This window comes from Alligator sinensis, unplaced genomic scaffold (assembly GCF_000455745.1).
Source record: "Alligator sinensis unplaced genomic scaffold, ASM45574v1 scaffold872_2, whole genome shotgun sequence".
NCBI lineage: Eukaryota > Metazoa > Chordata > Crocodylia > Alligatoridae > Alligator > Alligator sinensis.
The window spans coordinates 291,898-308,783 of NW_005842132.1; the positions used below are offsets into that span (position 1 = coordinate 291,898).

At 43.5% G+C, this 16,886-nt stretch overlaps 1 protein-coding gene and 1 pseudogene across 3 annotated transcripts in view; both read right to left on the reverse strand.

Moving 5' to 3' along the window:
- The window catches only part of LOC102385764 (acidic mammalian chitinase-like), an 8,754-nt gene extending 5,432 nt beyond the window's left edge, over positions 1 to 3,322 (reverse strand). Inside the window, exons 1-4 of one of the 3 annotated variants that reach the window (XM_025205869.1) lie at positions 3,271 to 3,322; positions 2,242 to 2,293; positions 2,008 to 2,037; positions 913 to 1,117 (exon numbers count right to left, since the gene is read on the reverse strand). In XM_025205869.1, coding sequence (XP_025061654.1) covers positions 913 to 1,117; positions 2,008 to 2,037; positions 2,242 to 2,266 — 260 coding nt within the window. In that variant the 5' untranslated portion in view covers positions 2,267 to 2,293; positions 3,271 to 3,322. Of the gene's footprint in view, positions 1 to 912; positions 1,118 to 2,007; positions 2,038 to 2,241; positions 2,294 to 2,550; positions 2,589 to 3,219 lie in introns of those variants that run through there. The other 2 variants (XM_025205870.1, XM_006025038.1) reach the window with 2 other exon arrangements.
- Positions 3,323 to 5,364: 2,042 nt separating this feature from the next.
- On the reverse strand, positions 5,365 to 10,930 carry LOC106722273 (annotated as a pseudogene).
- Between the last annotated feature and the right edge of the window lie 5,956 nt (positions 10,931 to 16,886).

Genomic DNA, 16,886 nt, shown 5'->3' on the forward strand with positions numbered 1-16,886 from the left:
GTCACCGGGTCTCTTCCAGAATCAAGCACCACCACAAATTCTTACGTTTGGTTCTTTCTGACTAACGTCCTTTGACAATGATGTTGCAAGGGTTTCAGAAAGCCAACCAGTGCTGGATAAATTAGCTCCCTCCAGCAGAAGTCTTGCAGGCAGCCCTGCTGAGAGACTGCCCAGAACATCTCGCTCCCTAATGGGAAGACAGCCCGAACAACTGAACTTTGTGGCCTGATGGGGTTTTGTTCTTGATGCAATTCCTTGATCTGGAAAACCTCTAAGTTTAGAGCCCCACTTTTACTCCTCCCTGTCCTCCTGCCTGCTGATGGGTGGATTGCATGACGACTGCTGATCTTCAGTGACTGTCTTCTGTCTGGTACATTAGATGGATAGACTAGCTGATGCTTTTACGAATAGGTAAGACAAACCATTGTCTGGGATGGGTTAGACAGCAATGATCCCGTCTTGACCAGGGGTGGAAGTAAATGGCCCCAGAGGTTCTCTCCAGGTTTCCATGTAACGGTCTATGACAGGGGTCGGCAAAATGAGGCCCACGGGCCAGATGTGACCCACTAGGCCATTCTACCTAGCCCGCGGGGCCCCTAAAAAATTTAGAAAATTAATATTTATCTGCCTCTGGCTGCCTGTCATGCAGCCCTCAATGGCTTGCCAAAACTCAGTAAGCGGCCCTCCACCCAAAATAATTGCCCGCCCCTGGTCTATGACTTACGGAAGTAAGTAAGGACTCATCAGACTGAGAAGATGGACCCCATGATGAGAGTCCTCCTGTGGTTTTGTATTGAAGAAATGCTTTACTTTTTTCCCTCCCATCCTTCCACCTAACCTATAAAAAACAAAATTCTGTCCTCTGGCACTAACAATATTTGTTTTAGACCTTGTATATTGGAAGCAACTGACCTTTTCTTCAGCGCTTGAAATTCTGGGAAGAGTCTGCTTTCATCATTCCATTCAAATGGGGCGATCTTATTTTCTTTCATCTTTGCAAAAGCATAGATCAAGTGGGTGCATAGGTAGGGGTCTATATTGTTTGGGAAGTACTTGGCAGGATCTGGTCTGTACTGAGCCCAGTTAGTGAAGTAACACACAAGCTTATACGCAGAGCCTGGGAGAAGACAAGCAAATCAGAGTTGTTAGAGAAGGGAATGCCTCTCTCTTTCCAGGTGGTGGTTTCAGGGGTTGTTGAGACTGTTACCAGCATTGGTGAGAGGGGAATCAATTTTCCAACTACAATCAGGAGTAATTCCACTGAAGCCAGTGGAGGTGCAGAAGATGTAAAACTAACCTTTCATAGACCCATTTGGCTATACAGTACATATAGATGCGCCAGTTCTGAATGTGGATGGAAATTTTACATAGCTATCATTCAAATGCTGTGCTTAAGCAACTATTTCCTACCTGCTTTCACATCTTTGATTCTGTCGCAAGTGCTATTCAAATACCTTCCAACCACACCTTCCACGTGACAAATTAATAAACTACTGCCTAAATATTGGGCAAAATCAGGACGTTCCCTCCCACCCAGCAATAGCTCAGTATGGAATAGTTGCTCTAAATCGGGACAAGTAGGATACACACAAAGAATAATCTTGCTTATTTAGGGACTAAATCTCAACAGGGTATGTAGATCAGCCATGCATCAACACCGGAAGCACGAGTACTGGTTCTATTGCTGCCTCTTCCTCTCTAATTCTGAGTCTTGGGGAAGACAGTTGTCTATTCTTGAATTCATTTCTACTAATTAGAAAAAGGAGGGGAGAGGGAACTAAGGAACAAAATCAAAGGAATAATTGGATCAGACCACAACTAATGTGCATCAACATTACTCATGGGTGTTGTCATAGATAAATTGATTCACACCATCTAGCATATGAACTCAATGGTTCCTTAATCCATTCTTTAATTCTCCCCAGCCTTTTTTCTCTCCATGTAACAAATTCCTGATATAGAATCATTGTTTCCTGTCTACAAATACAGAAGTTGAGATATTCTTACCCAGCTGCAACTGCAGCAAAATGGCCAAGCCTGCAAAAAAAAAAAAAAAAAAAAAGAGCATGCATTAGAAATAAACTGGAATGGAGTATTTCAATGCTTAGTGAGAATAAGTAATGTCAATGACCCCACTATATAAGTTATATTGCAAGTCCCTTCTTTGCCTGCGAGACCAGCCCTCCAGCAAAGTTTTTTCATATCTGAGTCAGAAAAAGAAAGAGTCCAAGAGTTACTCACCCATCCACAGCAGCACCTTTCTCATCTTTCCTTTCAGTGGAAGGCCACACACCTGCATAAAGACGACAAAATGGCTGTCAAGCTACATAAATATATGCAAAATTAAATACACAAACAGAAGGACTCATTTGTTCAAGAACAATGAAATCTCATGCCCAGCTGTTGGTGGACAGAATGTAAACCTGCCCAAGAGGCTAAGCAACGGTGTTTTCATCCTGTTTTAATTTCTCCAATTACCAGGCCTCAGGCTGCCCTTTCTTAAGACACATACCAAAGGTAGAAGAGTCCAACATGGCAGCTAGGGCTTACCAGGCAGTCAGAAGCAGCGGCCATGCCATTTTCCTCCAGTCACATCCTTTATTCTGGACACAAGAACCAAGTTTGGGAAAAGAGCTGGAGCAAGGGACCCCCAACACTGGAATGATTCAGCTGTGGACAGCTATGTTGGATTTTGGGGCAAATTAGCCCCAGTGCAGGAAAAAAACCAGACTTCAGTGTGTCTGATCCACTGAATTAAGAGACAACATATGGAGGGGGACATGAGATGTTACTAATGGCATCTTCCTCCCTACTCCTCCCCAACCCCTATTGCCGTGTAATCTGTTTTGACATTAACACCCACTCAGACACCCAAGGTAAACCTTAGACATGCTGACATCAACAGCAAAACTCTGCCTTCAACACTACTGCCACATCACCCCAAGTACCCAGTCCTGGCTTTGCTCCCTGGTTTCTTAGACTATCCCTCTGGGATACAGCATGGTTACATAACCTTAATGACTGATCCTGCCTCAAAAACCTTGCTGTCCTTGGCAACTGGGAACAAATACAATCAATAGGAACAGATATTGTTACCCAAAAAGTTGTATTTAGGGCATAGTCAGGGCTGAGACATGCAAGGAGAGACAAGAATTCCACTCTACAAAGCATGTTTATTAGGAAATAATGCAATGCATTAACAAACAGCGAGTTAGTTACCTTGCTAAGCAAAAGGTCCTCTCCTAGGCGTGTTGATCAGATAGCCCTTACCTTACGGTCCGTGGGACAGCAGTCGTGAAGGCACGTCTGACTGCACTCCTTACAAACTTGCCTTTTATTTACTTTACTTAATGAATCTAATGCATAAGCATGCTTTATGATAATTTCCTTGTCCCTATTGGCTTTCACTCAACCCTTGCGCACTCTAACACCTGTCACTCATGCCCATACAAGGTGATACGCTGTTACATCTTTTCCACCTGACAACAGGGATAAAAACTTCAGCTTAGCTTTAGTCATTACCAAGTTGGCTAATTTTGCACCATGGTTGCTTATGCAACTTGTTGCTAAACTCAGTTTTTGCTCTTGTGGTTAAGGAACGAGGAAATATGTCTGAGGGATTCATGGTCCTCATAATGAAAGACCTTTTGGCCTATAGTTTCCTCCTTGGTGACCCTTTAATAGAGTGGTCAACATCCCTCCCAGTGCTTAGTCTCTCACAACCCCAATTCCTGTCTTACACCACCTACTAGATTGCATTCCTTAGGAGTTGGGACATAAGTTCTTCTATGGTGTCAAATGGCAAGGTGATTCAGCTTACCACTAAGAGTCCCTACAAAACTTATTGCAGCAACTGCTACTCTTCCATTAGCAGCCACACTCTTCTTTGCATTTGTTTCATCCAACAACACATTCCACACAAGCATGCTATCAAACATATTTTTCCTCCTACTAATTAAACTACTGGGTGCAACACCACATTCAAGATACTTGTGGCTGTGGGGGACCAAAAGCAAAACTAACCTAGCAACCATCACTGTACTACTCAAACAGCAGTGCCTATGCTGGCTTGGGCATCTTTGCAGGATGGAAGATGGGTACATCCTGAAGGACATCTTGTATAGGCAAATTGCAGGTGAGGAGAGAAGAGTAGGTTGCCCGAAACTGTGCTTCAAAGACGTCTGCAAGCAGAACATGAAGGCTTTTGGAATCGACCAAACCTTTGGAGGCCTTAGCAGGAGACAGGACAAAGTGGAGCTCCCTTCTCAATCATGGATCCAACATCACAATGAGAAATGGTTACTTAAATGACAACAGAAATGCGACCAAAAGGAAACAGCCTGTCAGTACAGCAGCCTCTAACACCACGTATACCTGTGACCACTGTGGCAGGACCGGCAAGTCTCACATTGGTCTCTACAACCACAAGAGAAAATGCACCACCAGTCAGTAGAATAGCTGCAATATCCACCGTCACCGACTGATGAATGCATGTCATTATTAGGGAAACCATCCAAAGAATACCTTCCTCCAATGATTTTCTCCAGCCTTTTTTATTCTTTCTAAAACTCTCTGCACAGTACTTTCATCGTGATGCGCTATGACTAGTATCTTTTTACCTAGCATCCTAACAAGACCTGCAATTCCTTATGCAATAACATTTCTTTAACCTATGTTAAATTCATGCCTATAGGGGTAGGCATGACTTGTTTTATATGTCATGAGAAACAGCTGATGAGTAAAAATGAATGTTGTAAAATTAAAAACACATCCCTTGATAGAAGCAACATTATATACACATATATTTAAATCCTTAAACACACTTTGGTTAAGCACTTCATTATCAATAACAACCCAGCACATCACGTACAGACATATAGACCCTGACCCACATCCACTATTATAGCTCATAAGGGTTCATTTCAAAATAGCGCTGTCCTTCGGTTGTCTTCTGGGTAGAGGACTTCAGCTTCACACATAAATCCAAGTCCCTGTTGTATATGCATGAGTCCAAATTGACCCTATTTCCACTCATTTATTTCCATTTTCTGAGTCTGTGTCAGCAGTCTAGTGGATGCAATAGTTTCATTTTTTAATTAATGGTGCAGTGGGGTAAATACGTAAGGATCTGGCTTCAGTGCTAGTAAGCACGTATGCTATAACCCTGCCAGAGGGTTGGTCATAAGGGAAACTGGCCAGTTGCCACCAGGCTTGCAATTACTTTTCCCTGCTTGCTGCCAGAAGCAGCCAAGCTGCTCACCTGGGAACCAGAGCCAAAGAGTTCCTCCCAGAGTGCCCGAGATAAAGCGGAAGGGTTTGATTTGGTGTATTGTTTGCTGGGGGGTAGCTTAAGGTGTGTGTGTGTTATTTGAAAGACAAGCTGAAGACATCATCAGGGGCCAAAGCCCACCTGAAAGAAGCAGCAGGCTCAGTCCACTTTACAACTCTATATCTGCATATCTAATTCAGGGAAGCATGCATGGCATGCCCCAAACACCTCAAAATATTGTGGGGCTCATGACAATCCCCTACCTAGTTAAGACCTCTCAGATGCAAGAACTGAGACAGCACCTGTTCATATTGTAGGCCAGCAGGTCTTTCATTATCAGAACCGTTAAGCCATCAGCCACATTTCCTCATTCCTTAACCATAGGGGCAAGACCTGAGCTTAGCAACAGGTTGCACAAACAGCCATGAGGCAAAGTTAGCAAACTTTGCAACAGCTAAGGTTTAGCTGATTTTTAAAATTCTGTTGTCAGGAAAAGATTAAGAGAGTATCATTCTGTATGGGCATGAGTGAAGTCTGTGTGGGATTGAGCAATGGTAGGGTATAGGCCAATAGACATAGGGGATTTATTAAAAGGCGCACACACACAATAGATTAAATACAGCCAATTAAAAGGCAAGGGTGAAGAGTGTAGTTGAACCAACCTTCAAGACTGCTGAAGTGCAAGGCTGTCTCACGGAGCCTAAGGGCTGTCTGACCGATACTGTTAGAAGAAGATGTCTGCTTAGCAAGGTAACTAACTCACTGCCTGTTAACGCATTGCGTTTACCTCTTAATAAATGTGCTTTTATAGAGTCAAACTCCTGTGTCTCATGTCTCAACCCTGATTACACTGTAAGCACAACTATTTGGGTAACAGTTCTAGTATTCCTGAGTGGGCAAGTCAGCGAAATGAAGAGTTGTGTATAAGAAAAGTGGAGAGGACATATAAGAGGAGTGAGAGACATAACCTTTCTCCACCAGTGTTCGCAGTCCAGCCACAGAAATTTCCCCTGCCTTCCATTATAGGCAGTTGCTGCAAAAGTGAGTGCCTCTGGCCTGGGCAAAGTTGTTTAAGGCTCCAAACCCCTATGGTTAGTTACGTGATTAGTGAGGTAAATGGGCAACAGGTACAAAGCCTGTTGAAAAGAAGGAAAAGCATCCTAGTCTGGCAGGGATTTGCCTATAGCAGCCAGAAAGGTTTCTGTTGCCCTGGTCACGGCTTCAGAAAGAATCCAAGTGTTGGAGGAAGAAATGGGAAGTTGAAAGATGGGAATCTGAAATTACCCACAGAAAACCATACCGAAGGGGTTCATCTTTGAAGGATGCTATGCTGTCAGCCAACTCGAAGATCAGGGCGTCCAGGTTAGAAATGGAAGCAGAGCAAAAGAATGTGGATATGGAAAGTTGGAAGGAGAGGTGCAGAGATGCAGAAGGGACTGTGTTGGCAGATACTAGGCAGGATCGAGACAGAAGCGGTATGATAGTGATGACGGGAAATGGGGAAATCAGCCAACCACTCTTCACCACAAACCCATAAAGACCGCAATGGCCCCAGTAGTACAGACAGCCTCCATAAGGAGTGGTGCTGTGCAAAACAGAGGAGAAGCCAGAACCTTACAAGCTACAGAGGTTTGTACCACCATGGTCCAAATTTACTCCAGAACAGATGCAAGCAGGAGGCAAATATCTGGGTCCTTTAAATAAAGATACAGATGCAGAATGGTTGACATGGGGAAAGGATGTGTTGTACAGATGCCACACCAAATGGGTCTACAGAACTTGGCCCACCAGAGATCAAACCCGACAGCACTACAGCGGTACGACAGTGATGGAAGTGAGGCTACATCTGGCTGGGAAAGTTGCTGTGCCAGGTAACAATGCCCTAAGAACACTGCACACTGCTCTACTGGCTGCCTCCTGGATCCGAAACAGTTTGGTCATCTTTGTTACGTTGGGAGGGTTGTCAAATGATGGAGGAAGTTAGCCTGCCCATAGGTTGCATGAATACCACCCCCCCACACATCCAGCAGAGTGTTTAGGGAGTAGCCCATGCAGAGTCATGTGGTGCATTTGAGAGTATTTCTGCCTTCTACTTAGAAGAGAACCAGGCCTCCAGAATAGAACAGGAGACCATTTTACACAAGAGAGAAAAACCCAGCTCCAAACATGCTAAATCTATTACCTATAATCCCTGGGAGTATATGCCTCAAAACGTCTAAATATGGGAATAATGTAGGTGATGCCAGCTGGTATACCTCCCCTGCAGTCAAACTGGTGTGATCTTCATTTACACATTGACCCCTTTAGTTCCTCTGGCATTGCAAAGGGGCTATAAGTCTGAACATGGCAATCAGTGCAGTGACTGTATTCATTGTGGCTCCATACCACCATTTATTTAATAAAGCAAGCAATATTCCTCTATTTAACTTACTTGCTGTGCACTAATGAACTGAGAAGGCTCTTTCAAAATGTCAAGGGCTTATCATTATCAAGAAACCAATTTGGTGATCTTGGTCACATCAAAGCTTATAAAGAAATCAGACAAATCATGTGATTCATGTAGGCAATTCCTGCATTTTCATTTGGGAACAAGTGAAAAAGCTGTTGTTGGGTTTTTTTTAATATGACCTATCAGAGTGATATTCACCTCCATACAGAGAACAAGCAGAAAGCCTGGGTAGCACACATCCTTCATATCTATTCAAAAGACTGCAGAGGGCTTTAATAATTCATAAGCCTTCTTATGGCCCTTTCCACATGGATGTCTTTCATTGCAAGATGACCCATTTCCCAGGCCTCCTAATTCTACTGCACCACATCCTTACTCCCATCCTCTTACCATTCATTTCAAGCAGTCTCTTCAGCTCACTTATTAGAGGATATTTTCCTTCATTACAGAACGTGCCCAGGAAGTCATCTAGGTCAACTGCCCAGACCCTGGCTCCTCCAAAATTGTTATCCTTCAGGTACTTGACCTGCCACAAACATCAAACGACTCAATTCAGCTCCCACAGCCGTTTTCTCCAGGAGTTACAACGCGAACATCGGCATCATTAACTTGTTGGATAGTGATGCATCACAGCACTGCCAGACAGTAGTGTCCCAGCTCAAAAATTGTTGCTCTGTGATATACTCCTATCAATATCACAATAGCTTGATACAACATGTGCCTGCTAAAATATTACTTAAAAAGCATGGAATATAAGCCAACAGCAGGAAATAAGTTAAAGTCAAGATCACTTTAAAGCATTAAAGGCCTCACTTTGTGTTTGTAGCTGCAAATATTGTCAAACCCAACCCATTCATTCCCTCTGTAGGCATATGGGACTTTCTGGTCATCGATCCAATTCACCTCAGCACTCTGTAGGAACGTGCAAATCTGCAGAAGACAGTGGTGTTAAAAAGCAAGAGTCCTCATTCAAAAGTCAGAAGGTAAAGTCAGTGGATCTGATCCTGTTCTCCCTTTAACCTGCTTTGTGCCAATCTGATAGTGTAAGTGGTCACTTATGACTTGGTTGATGCTGGGGGATCCTTTGGAAATGGAAGCCAGCTTCATCCTCTCCTGACAGCTTATCCTTTGGTGATGGAAGCCAGCTTCATCCTCTCCTGACAGCTGGGGGCTCTGGCCAGGACACTGCCATACTCCATCAATCCCTTGCCTGCTGGAAGGGCCCTTAGGTCTCCACTGAAGCCAAATCTAGATCTAGAGCAACCTTACTCTAATTTGCACCAGGGACTCCCAAATAAAAGGAAAATCTGCCATTTGTAATTCATAAAATTATATTCCCTAGGACCTTTAATTCCAGATCATTAGACAGCCTTGGGCGTCTCCACTGAAGTCAGTGGGCCTAATTCGTATAACATGATCCCTTTTCCTCCCCCTGGCTTTGTACAGGGGCCTTAGGCCTTGGCAAATCCACATTAGCTGTTCCTGTTCATCTTGTTCTCCTGCAGCTGCTCAGAAATAAATGAGATGATCTGCTGCATACATGGTCTAGGATGTAGACAACAGCTTCTGCAGACATACCCCAGCAGGTTGAGATCAACCCACTTGCGTCATGAAAGCAAAACAGCCACAGCAGGCATGAGCTCAGCACACACTAGAGGACCAGGTATCTACCCAATTTCTGTGGTGGGTTTTGCAATTCACAGAGAGCTCTCTGCAGCAGTAGCTACGCTGTGTCTGCAAGCCCAGACATAAAAAACTTTAGATTGGGAATATGGTCTCCTTGTACTTCCAGGTCCAAAACAGGAATCTTAGATTTAAATAATTCCATTTGCCCTGGTTCTTATACCATCTTCTCTGCAAATCCTAACTTGTAAAAGCGGCTTACCTCATAGAAAGCCCAAAATCTGCCTCACAGGTATAGGGCCCAGAAGAGCCAGCCCCAGATGCTGGGGCTCCCACACATGCGTCACTGCTTGTGAGCCTGAAGGTGCACCCATAGGTGGGAAAACTCATGAGGAGCTTCTCAGCTGGGACACCATTATCACGCCAGTACTCCATGGCATATTTCTGCAGAGACACATGGGAAATGTTCACAGTCAGTACCTGTCACTCTCACGAGATCCTCCTGGGGCAAAGACAGAGGGAATTTGCTGCCTGTTTCCTTACACAGTTGAAAAATATGAAGTCACCGTGGTCAGCAGAGCCTTGATATAGGGGGCTGTTGTGTCCTGTGAATGTATCCCAGCCTCCATGGAAGTCGTAAGTCATCACACTGATGACATCTAGGAGCCTGGTTTAAATTTAGCCAAAGAAACAAAACGAACAGTGAGGAATGGGATGACAAGATAGGCTCAGTCAACACTTAACGGATCATCCAATATTAATCTTTGGCAATGAGTCTGAATTTCCACCCCCTTACACCTTGCATAGCAATTTATATCCATAGCTGTTCATATCAATGGGAGTGCAAGCACAAAAATCTGAAAATCAATAGCACTTTGTATTCACCGGGTGTAAATGATAGCACAAAGTTTAGGGCAGCAGACAGCCCAGCCAGTAGCATTCGATGCACAACGTGCAAACCAAACTACTTACTTCCCTATCTCAGCAATCTCACAGCCAGCATCAATAGTGGCTTTGCCAGCAAATACTGGAGCTGTAATCAACAGCCGTGGCTTTCCAGAACTTGCAGCTTCAGCTGTAAAGGCTTCCAATATTTCCTAAAAAGAGAATTTAGTTGTTAGTCACCCTGGTCAAAATGCCATCCCTGTTCTGTTGCATCTATGTGCAAACATTCCAGCTTCCTCCTTTTTTTCTAGTAGCTCAGTTATCTTCTGAACAATCCTTCCCCACTAAATTATCCCAAAAGACTTTAAACAGAATGCCCTAAGCAAGTCCAGATACCCAATTTCTACAGTTGTCGCTTTCCTGGAGCCAAAGCGAATGATTTTCATGCTGCATCGATACCAGACCAGCTGATGCACAGTTCCAGGCTTCCAGACTGTCCGATTTCAGCTCACATAAGGCATGACTGCCAAAGTCCGACATCTCCTCACCAGAATCAAGATGGTGAAGTGATGCTTGTGCTCAGCAGGGCTTCCTCGGGATCCCGGGTATTCGAAATCCAGGTCAATCCCATCAAACCCAAATTTGCGGAGATACACAATCACAGAGTCAATGAAGGTCTTCCAAGTTCCTTGTGAGGCAACCATTTGAGTGAACCTGGGAAGAAGAGAATTAATCTTGCACTAGTGTTCATCCTCTTCTCATCAACACATAGAACTGAAGGCTCATTATGTTCGTTTCATAATGGCCTTGATCCATATCATTTAAAACCCCATTTCTGTTCACATTATAAGTGACTATACAATAAGTGTTTTCCACAAGTGCTGTTATCACAGACTTTGGGAGTATGAGCACCAGTCTGTCCTCTTCCTCATACTCCTCCTTCAGCACCAACTATCTTCACCAAACTTCCTCCTATCCTGTTCCTTGCCATTATCTTGTGTGCACGGATACCACTGTCAGATTCCTGTTTTGATCAATTTAGTCAATCAATACCCTAACCAGGTCATTATCTTCACTGTTAGTTTGATTCAACATCTAATGAAAGCAGTGGAAGTATTCCCATTCCCACTTCTGTATCTTCATCACGTCACCATTTTATGTTTAATACAACTTTCATCCCTTTGGAAGTTCTCTCTTGGGCAATGCTTAGAGCTGCGAGAGAAGTGCATCAGAAAAATTAAATGAACAGCTATGGATATAAAACTACAGAAGCTGAGTCCTTCAATCTGAAATTATTCATTTCATTTTGATTTTTAGAATTTTTTTTAATGTTTAAAAAAATAATCATTCCAAGGGTAGTTGAAAAACCCAAAGCCATCTTAAATTGTAAAACAGAACATATCACATTAAAACAAGAACTGGAAAAAAAAAATTCCTGAATTTGCTCAAAGGAGCAATTCTGCAAACCTATATATGAGTATGCTCCTCAACCTAGGCTTCCTGAAAAAAAAATTAAATAATTTGCTGAGTTCTAGCAACATCCACCTTAGGTTTTTTTAATAGTAATTCCCTTCCTCACCAAACATCTTCTTTTCTTACCATTGATGCCTCAGTTGCATATCCCCATCTCTACATTTTCATAAATGATCTCTGTATTTTGCCTTGTCCTTATTTTCTTACCAAACCTGTGTTAACAACTGCACCAACAGCATCATCTCATTCCGCCTGCCATTTAGTTGGCACCATCATCTACATCCAGTCAGCTGTACCATCTTTATACCAGTCATCAGGGACCTAATTCTGTTTGCCAAAATCAGTAGGAAAGCTGTGGTTGACTTCAGTAGCAGCCGAAGGGGGCTGTTTGTTACATAGACTTGTGTGTCTTCTATAAGTGAAGGAAAAAGATCTTACTTTTGAGTGCCAAAGGTCCACCCTCCAATGGCCAGCAGGGTGCCCAGCTTGTCATTGCTATGATACAAGAGAAGAAAAAGGAAAGGTAGGTCAGTGGAAATAGTTATTTTTCTGTGTCCGAGACTCATCTTAATTGTGAACTTGTTAAAATTACAAAAATGCCATTTAGTCTTTTGTGGCTAAATTTTTGAACCCCTATCTTATGGGTTTCAGTGTTAAAGGCGTAATCACCGCCTGCCTCCTCTTCCTCCCCACCCCCCATATAAATAAACCATTTGCACTTTCACTGGACTTCTGCAATAGTCAAGTTCCAGCTAGATGCTATAAAAGTCTCAAAGACAAGTTGAAAAGCCGCGTACATCAGACTTCTGGAGTGACTCACACTTAGACCTCGTACATGGGTACCCTGTTGACACCAACAAAATGACTTGCGAGACTGGTTTCTCACTGTAAATTGAAGACAGGGATCAGCAGCTCCACCGGGAGATGTTACTTCAACAGCGTCAAGCAGCAAACTGCTGCCTCCAGCTCTGCTGGCCTGGATCTAAAACAGCTGCTCACCAGGGCTGGGGCAACACCTGCTGCCAGCTCTTCAAGTGGCAGGCACCAACCAGATGTGCTCTGCCCCCCCCCTTCCCCTTTAAACTGGTTCCAGAGGGGGCGGCGGGGTTCCCTGCTGCTCTGCAAGCAAACTCCCATGGAGCTTGCAATAGCCCCACAGTGCACCCTGGTGCTCCACCACACACCTTCCCCCTTAAAAAAATGACCCTTGGGGTATTTTCCAGCTGCCATCACTGCTAGCTCTTCCCTAGCCAGCTGCAGTCCACATCACATGGTGAGCACCCCAACTGTGCTCCGCCACACCCTCCCATTTTGGTGCAAAATGCTTTTCCCATTAACACTCACTCAGACACCCAAATACCCAAGGTAAATCCTAGACATGTCAAAGTCAATGGCAAAACTCTGTCTTCAATCCTGCTGCCACACCGTCCCAAACACCCGGTCTCCACTTTGCTCCTTGGTTTCCTAGACTAGCCTCCTGATTATAGTGAGGTTACATAGCTTTGATGGCTGATCCTGCTTCAGAAACCTCAAGCCCCTTGGCTCCCAGATCATCTTGGCAACTGGAAGGAAATACAATCAATAGGATTGATATAAACAGGCGTTGTCCCAGTTCTGGGTCCTGATAGGTCCTAACCAGGTAGGGTATCAAACACCAACACACATGGCCTTCAGAAAGTGACAAATGACCAGGAGGTTATGCACAGACTGTCACTAAAGTAAGTCAAGGCTGTTCAGCAGTGATCCCACCTGGCCTTCATAACACTCGAGAGCATGCAAGGTGATATAACACCCTGCTTTCCTTTACCTCTGCTCACCTCACAGCCACAAGCCAGGCCAGAGACCAGACTTGTCCACACTTAAGGAAAGTACTAAACAGCTTTAAACCAGCAAGAGAAAGTGCATAAAATCCCTTAAGGAATCATCTCTTATCAAACAGAAGCATCTATAACCAGCACTTGGCATATTTGTGAAGCTTTTCTTGGACTATTGCGCTTCTAACTCTAATGAGTTTTTCCCATTGGGTTCCTGTTCCATATCCTTCAGTGCAAGTTTCTCCCCGACATATAGAGATAGGATGCATTGCATGGATGCCACCCCAAATGAAGGATAGAGCCATGGTCTGCAGTGAGCCCTGTTTGAAGAATAACAAAAAGAATCTGAGAGTAGCATTCATTGCAAGGATCTCAAGGGTGTCAAAATATTCAATAGACCTCACAACTCTGTGGGAGGCAAGAAGGTGCTGTAATCCCCTTCCTTTGAATGGAGCACTTAGTTGAGAGATGAAGAGGATGAGTGCATCGGTTGGTTTACATTCAGGAAAAATAATGATGATGAATAGGGCTGCGATCTCAATACACAATGGATCATCCAACATTGAAAGAGCACATGCCAACTGAAGATGCTTCCTCAGCCTGACAAAGGGTATTTAAACCTGAAAGCTTGCTAAGAAGAATTTTTCCAGCTATCTGAGTTGGTCTAATAAAAGATATCAGATTTCCCTGCCTATGTCCAGCTTCAGGGAATGTAAAATATCCAAACTATTATAACATGGAAAAGGGGTTTAAATGCAGTGTAGGATAGACCTGTAGGTTTCACTGACACTGATGCATACTTACATGAGTACCCCACTAAATAAAACATGATTACTCTTATGAGTGAAATCTCATCAGGTTGAAAAATGGAGCCCTTTAATGCGAGTATGGCTATATAATATATACTATGCAATTCTTATTCTGTAGCAAAGGAATACTTTATCATATCCCTCCCGTCCTTGCATCATGTTTGATAGAAAAAAAATACTACTTCAGTTTCATCTGACATAATGAGCATTTGTTTTATATTTTGTCCATTGGGAGGAACTGACCTTTTCGTCAATGCTTGAATTTCTGGATAGTGTCTGTGTTCGTCATTCCATTCGTAGGATCCAACATGATTTTCATTCATTGTTGCAAGGCATAGGTCAAGCGGGTGCATAGATTGGGGTCCACATTGTTTGGGAAGAATTCAGCCGGTTCTGGCCTGTACTGGGCCCAGTTACTGAAGTAGCACACACGTTTGTAGCCAGGTTCTGGAAGGAGACAAGCAAATCAGAGCTAATTAGGAAATAACATGCCTGCCTCTTTCTGAGTGGTGGTCTCAAGGGTCATTGATGAGAGCAATCAGAAAACTGGTTCTTCTCTCACCGGTGTTGGTAGCAATAATTTCACTGGAACCAAGCTTTGAAAGTATAAAGGAGGAAAACCCAACTTCTTTCACACATACAAATGCACCAATTCTCAGCACAAATGGAGATTTACTCATGAATTCTGCTTATGCAATGCTGCACTGGTACTAGTATCCACTCTGGTGGCACTAACACCTGTAAGTCAGTCACCTGTCCCAGTCAAGCACCTTCCCACCCCCAATCTTCCCATGACAAACAATTCAGGACATTGTTTTTTCTAGGTATTGCCCAAGGTCAGGGCATTCCCTTTCCACAAAGAACAGCTTGAAATGAAATATTTGCTCTAGACCAGGACAATTAGGGTTTGTACAAAGGATAATCTTGCTTACCACTATTAGAGAGAAAGTCTCAGCACAAGCAGTAGATATAGCCATGGGTCAGCCCTGCAGAAGAGGATACCTGTTCTATAGATCCTTATTCCTCTCTAATACAGAATCTCCAGAAAGATATTCGTCCATTCTTCAACTCACCGATCATTTGTTGCAGTGAGTGAAAGGCAGGGAAGAATGAAAGGAAGACGTAAAGAACAAAGACGAATAACTGGATTAAACCTTCAGCTGGCATGAAACCTGCTCCCTGAGATTAACATAGCTAAACTGGTTTTCACCAGTTGAAGTTCGGATGCAGCATTTTCTCCTATTCATTCTTTATTTCCTTTAGGCTTTCCTCACCTTTTCTGTCATGTAACAAAGGTTTATTGTCCTGAAGATTGATCAGCTCTATGTGAATGAAAAAAAGAGATGAGATATTCTTAACCAGTCGCAACTGCAGCAAAATTGCCAAGCCAGCAAAGGAAAAGAGACTGCATTAGGAATTAACTGAAATAGAGGTTGTTTATGCTTAATCAATCTCAGGCTAAGTAATAACTGCTTAATACACAGTGGGCGCATCTACACATTCATTAATAAGCTTTTGCTAATGCGCATTAAATTTAGTACCTCCATTGTAAAGTACTAGAAAAGACACATTAGCCTATTTTAATGCACATTAGCAAAAGCACACTTTTTTGTGATGCTTCTCTGTGCTCATGAAAATAGGCTAATGTGCATTAAAGCACAAGTGTAGCTGCACCTAGCATGACCCAAAACTGTAGTGCAATTTCTGTAGCATGTCCCTCCTTTGCCTGTGAAACCAGCCCCCCAGGGAAGTTTCCTTCATTCAGAGGAAGAAAAGAATCCAGGAGTTACACACCCATCCACAGCAGCACCTTCTCCATCTTTCCTTCTCAAAAGATGCCTAGTCCCTGGCTCTTTGCTGGTTTATGTGACAGCAGAAAGTCCCCTGATCAGCATCATAGTTGCATAAAGATGACAAAATGACTGGCAAACTACACACATAAGCAAAATAAAATGTAGAAACAGAGGAGCCCCTTTGTTCAAAGGCATTGAAACCACAAATGACAGCAGGAGGATAAACTCTCTCAGGGCTGCTGAGTATGGAACCAAAGCTCATTCCACCCCCCATGTTCATGACCTGAAGATTATATATGGACTAATTACCAAAAGAAGCCAAGGCAGTTCAGTGGTGATCCCACCCTGCTTCTCTCAGGGATAGGGAAGGTGCAATGTGACCATCAGTCTAATGCACTTCCTTTTTTCTTTGCCTTCACTTACTCCCTTGCTGATGAACAGACTAGAGGACAGATCTGTCAGACCTTCGCAACGAAGCATTGAACAGGGGAAAGTGACTGAGCAAATATGGATACCATTCTGCAAGAAATAACCCTTGACACACGAACCTCTGCAAGCAGCACCTGTGACCTGATCGGAAGCTTCTTTCCAGAATCACGAGAAGATTTTGCATTTAAAGTGCAGTTCACCCACAGATCCCAAAGGGTCTAGAAACCTCAGAGCTTCCAGTGAGGCAAGTAAATGATGGTATTCCCTTTGAACCTAGTGGTAAACTGAGGGACAGAGAGGATAAAATGACCTGGACCAAGTCAGCTTTGTCTCTGACTTGTA